The sequence below is a fragment of the Stylophora pistillata genome, chromosome 10 (assembly GCF_964205215.1).
Source record: "Stylophora pistillata chromosome 10, jaStyPist1.2, whole genome shotgun sequence".
Lineage (NCBI taxonomy): Eukaryota > Metazoa > Cnidaria > Anthozoa > Scleractinia > Pocilloporidae > Stylophora > Stylophora pistillata.
Window position 1 is genome coordinate 28,463,575 of NC_142528.1, and position 4,688 is coordinate 28,468,262.

General features: G+C 39.8%; 1 protein-coding gene across 1 annotated transcript; it reads left to right on the top strand.

Moving 5' to 3' along the window:
- The first annotated feature begins 776 nt into the window (after positions 1-776).
- Positions 777-4,190, top strand: LOC111319063 (uncharacterized). The gene has a single exon (XM_022921894.2). It carries the CDS (start codon positions 860-862, stop codon positions 2,474-2,476), a length of 1,617 nt encoding a protein of 538 aa, XP_022777629.2. The 5' UTR covers positions 777-859; the 3' UTR covers positions 2,477-4,190.
- Positions 4,191-4,688: the final 498 nt, after the last annotated feature.

Consider the following 4,688-nt stretch of genomic DNA (forward strand, 5'->3'; position numbering starts at 1 on the left):
ACCGTTTACCGTGTTACGAATAAACGTGTTTGTTTGATTTCCGTATCGCTTCTGGACCCTGCTGGGTCTATTAAAATTCAGACTTAGAACACAGACGCCATTCCATTCAATTATAAACAAGATTTAGCTGCTTGCTTCGTGAGTTGATGCGTGTCGTTAGCTGTGCTTCCAAGGGAAGTGGTCTGAAGGCTTTTAAAAGTTTAGAAGTTGAATAGAAAACAAAGAATGTTCATGTTGAACTACGAAAGCAGAATAATTTTCTTTCAGGTTGTTTCGCTGAATAAGACAAACAACTTTTGTTTCCGTGTTCCCGTTTTCATTTTCAAAGAATCAGAGGAAGTCTGCGCTCGCAATATCTTCATTACATCACATGTTTACAATATGCCCAAGTGTGCACCTACAATTAATTTGAACAGCTATTTCCCCTGTACCAAAATAAATGAATTTGGAAACCAGTTATTCAGAACTTTTGTATTTTTTTATTTCCTTTTGGATAGATCATTGAGGTTTAGCAAAAACCGAAACCACTTTGAGCAACCCTGGGGTTGTTAGGTTTAAAATAGCTAGTTGAGTATTGACTACAAACTTTTCACTTAACACTCAGTCTAGCCGGCAGGAAAGTCAATACGTCTTTACCAGAAGCAGGAAAATGGAAATGAGCTTCTTTGAGTTCGCAAAAACCGCTGAGAATAGCAGATTTTACTCAGGCTGGAGTTTGCCACGTAAGCACTTTCACTACGGAAGTACTTTCACTCTCTAGATGTGTATCTACCTAAAGATAGCATTTATTAAGAAAGATTGCATTTGCTATCTGAAGTCTAAGCTGTGCACTCGAAGTCGGTCGACTAACGGGTATATAATGAGTAGCAGTACACTGATTGAGGTGTTCGGTCACATCGCGTTCAGTTTTACACGAGGTGTTACAGAGCATTACAACCCTGAAGAACCTGAATTTACGGCGGAGTCCTTTGGCTACGATCCTTTAGAAAGCACCGGACGAGAATGGTATTATCATCCTGCTGATGAGTTTATATTTCAGGAATACAGCGATAGAAGAGACACAGCTTTTTCTTCTTTTCCGTCAAGTCTGATTGATGCGAGATGTATAGACGCGTGCGCACCAGAGGAAAATGAAGAGACATTAGACAACGAACAAGATGAAGATCGAGCAATGGCTTGGAAGCGGCTCAGACCATCCGCTCTTTCCACAGTGGGGAAAGCAATGTGTAATGGGGCACTGATTTCACTGATGATGGCCACTCTCATAGGCTCGCTATTCATGTTGATCACTTATCTCTCGTATAAAACTGAACTCAACTGTCAGTTTCACTCCAAAGAGTCAATTCCGGTACAAGTTCAGTGGATCATTTCAATATCTGGTATCCTCTTCTGTGCTCTTCTGTACATGTGGTTTTTCGCAAGTGTGATTTTGTTATTTCGCCCATTTCAGCTGATCGGGGTGAAGAAAAAACTTATTTTAGTAACTTTTCTACTGTATGGCTTGGATACACTTTATCGTGTTATTCTTCAAGTGTTTCAAGTAAATCAGACAAAGGCTTTCAGGAAGCAAAAGATCCCTCTCCATTTTTTGTTTCTTATGAGCATATGCGGGCAAGTTTATCTTTTAATGAGGCATTTTTTGAGAGGAGGTTCGAGAAGACAACAGGCAACCTTTTTCTTTCAAATGATTCTGCCATCCTGTTTTAGCGTCCTTCTGGGTTTCATCGCAACTGTTTCCGTTTACCCAGCGTACAACAGACAAAACAAGGAAGGAAAACTTCTAATCGCTATTTTCGCTCCGCTTGTTGGAGTTGTACTTAAAGTAATTTCTAGGATTCCCATTCAGCGGTTGTGGAAATTTACTCATCCGGGATATTCTTACGTGTTATTGGCGCCGGTGTATTTTGGCTCAGCGGTTATGTTTCGAGTTTTGCAAGCCGATTTAGACAGTTTACAATCCATGGCTACTCTTGGAGTAATTCACGGATTTGCAGAAGTATTGGAAAGAAGCATGATGGTTATCATCGATCACTTCTGCCATGTAATTTGGAAAAGAAAATCAGCTCCTTGGGGAAGTTTTCGCACTCCTCGCCGTGAGAGGCTAATGGCTGACATTGCCATCATGAGCATGTTGTACGAGTCAATCGGACTCGTGTCTGTTAATGGAGTTTTCTTCTTGTATCAACTTATTTACATGAAAAGCGAATCCTTTGTAAAGTTGCTTCAATCGTTTGCCATCCGAACATCAATTTTGCTGGTGATTGAGTGGTTTTTCACAAGTGTATCTCTTGCGATAGAAACTCACTATCAGAACATGGCTGTCATGGCAGTTTGGCGGAAACGATGGAGAAGACATATCCTTGTGGCAATTATTAATGCAGTTCCCTTAGCAGTGTGGTCGAGCGGGTATATGATAGAAATTTTACACGGACATGTCAATGAAACTAACCATACTTGCAAAATGCCGTTTTCTTGAGAGTGTGCAATTGAAATATGGACTAACTCAGATATGATGTGTGTATGCATCTATCGTCTATGAGCTATATGTCTGGGAATAAGAATTCCAATAGGATAAAAAATGGACAGGTTTGCGCCGTTCGGTCGGTGGCATCACTCGTTTATTCTTCCAAAGAATTCTACAATAATATGGAATTCTTGAAACCCGACAAGAGCCAAATCCGAAAGAATTTTGTTTTTTCCTATCATGAAATGAGTGAGACACTAAGTGCACTGTGATTAGTCAAAAGCTCAGTATATTTTATTGCATCATTAACCCGCAGCTATGGATAAAAATGAATGAATTGTACTCTCTTTAACCGGGTGGCTAACCGGGAGGTTGTACTCTCCTTAAGGTTAGCTCAATGGAGAGACCGCTGGACTGTTGTGCGGGAGGTCGAGGGTTCGAGCCCCGGCCGGACCAACACTCAGGGTATTAAAATAATTGAGAAGAATAGCTACCTTTCTATAACATCAAGAAATGATTAGATATTCTAGTCTTCTCGGATAGGGACGAATAAATGGAGGTCCCGTCTCCTGCAGGGTTAGGGGCAGGAGACGTTAATTTCCCACGCACGAGATTACTGTGTGATGGATGTCCTCCCCTGGGGTGGGATGGGTGGGTAACAGGACCCCCGTTGATACCAGTGTTTACTACACTGAAGGGGCTATCCTGTATAAATATAGATGTCTACTCTACTCTACTCTACTCTTTCGGTTTAGAGGGCTGATAACCCACTATAGGTGCTATTGAAACACGCGAAAGGTTTCTAAATAACTTAACATAGGCTCGTGAGCCAACTTTTGTTCCGCTTACCACACATCCCACCAGTGTTATTACACCAGTGAACCTACCGAAATATTTCATATCAATGCTGTATAAGCCTGAAGTATCATTTATACTTGCTTAAATTTTGTTGGGTGTAAAATTACCCTTTTACAGAATCCGGTGTTGAAAAAAAACTGCAGATCCTTGTCTTTCGAAGAAACGATCTCCTCGCCAAGAAGTCGTCTCTTTTCTTTGCTTTTAGGAGTTATTATTTGTAGTTCGTATTCTTCAGAGGCCCAGTGATCAACCGCTTTGAAAATTTCCACCTCGTTGACGGTAAACGGATCTCTTGCAACAACTGACGTCACTAAAGATCGTTCAAGTGTAACTAATCCATCAGAAGTCACGGCTTCTCGCGTTTACCTTTCGATCACTTTCCCACATTGTTTTTCCAAATCTTGCCTTTGTTAGCATTTAATAGGATAAAGAAGATGTTCGATGTATCTAAATTTTCTCACAGGCAATTAGTACACAGCCCAGCGAGAGAGGGCACCATGTATTCGTTCGTTAAGTACAACACTTGCATTACATTATTTCCGCTCAAATTCACTTTGTCGCTGTACATGTGACGAAGCAACCCCAACTAACTGTGATAATCTCAGCCAGGCATTTGAATAGAGTTTTTTTTCCGCCACTTGACCATAGAACATCGTAAAGACGACGGGACTACTGACTGCAAGCACAAACTTGTGAGCTGGAATTCTTTTTTAACCAAAAAAAAAAACGAAACTGTAATGATATATTACAATATTACGATATTACAAAAAAGAGATATGTACTGTCCGCAGTTAGCAAAGGCTAGTCGAGGCGGGCCGTGTTTAATATGTATATTATAAAATATAAAATAAAAAGATTTACAGAGCAAGAGATTCAAAATTCTAGACAAATTTCAACTAAATTAATACATTTAAGATACGGCAAGAAAACAGAACAAGCTGGGGTCTTATAGTTGTGCTATTAAAGTAGACAAATCAATATAATCGTCATATTTTTCGAGTCTCTGGAGGAGGAAATCATGAGTTTTACTCTTAAAATTGTATTTTGATAGCTGGCGCACTTCACAAGACAAGCTATTCCAGATTCTAGCACCATTTCTTGAAAATGCCCTTTTTTGTATATCTAATCTTGAATTTTGAACAAAATAGTCGCCTCTGAAGAGGATCTTGTCTTATGGGGCTGAATATTAGCTTGATAAGTGAATAATTTAGATATGTTAGAAGGTGACAAATTATTGGATATGTCATACATCATGATGGCAAATGATTTAAAGTAAAGCATATCCAAAGGAAGAAAACGGGATTGCAGGAGATCTGTAGTCACCAAAGTACATTAAGCGAAGGGCTCGTTTTTGAAGGATTAGAAT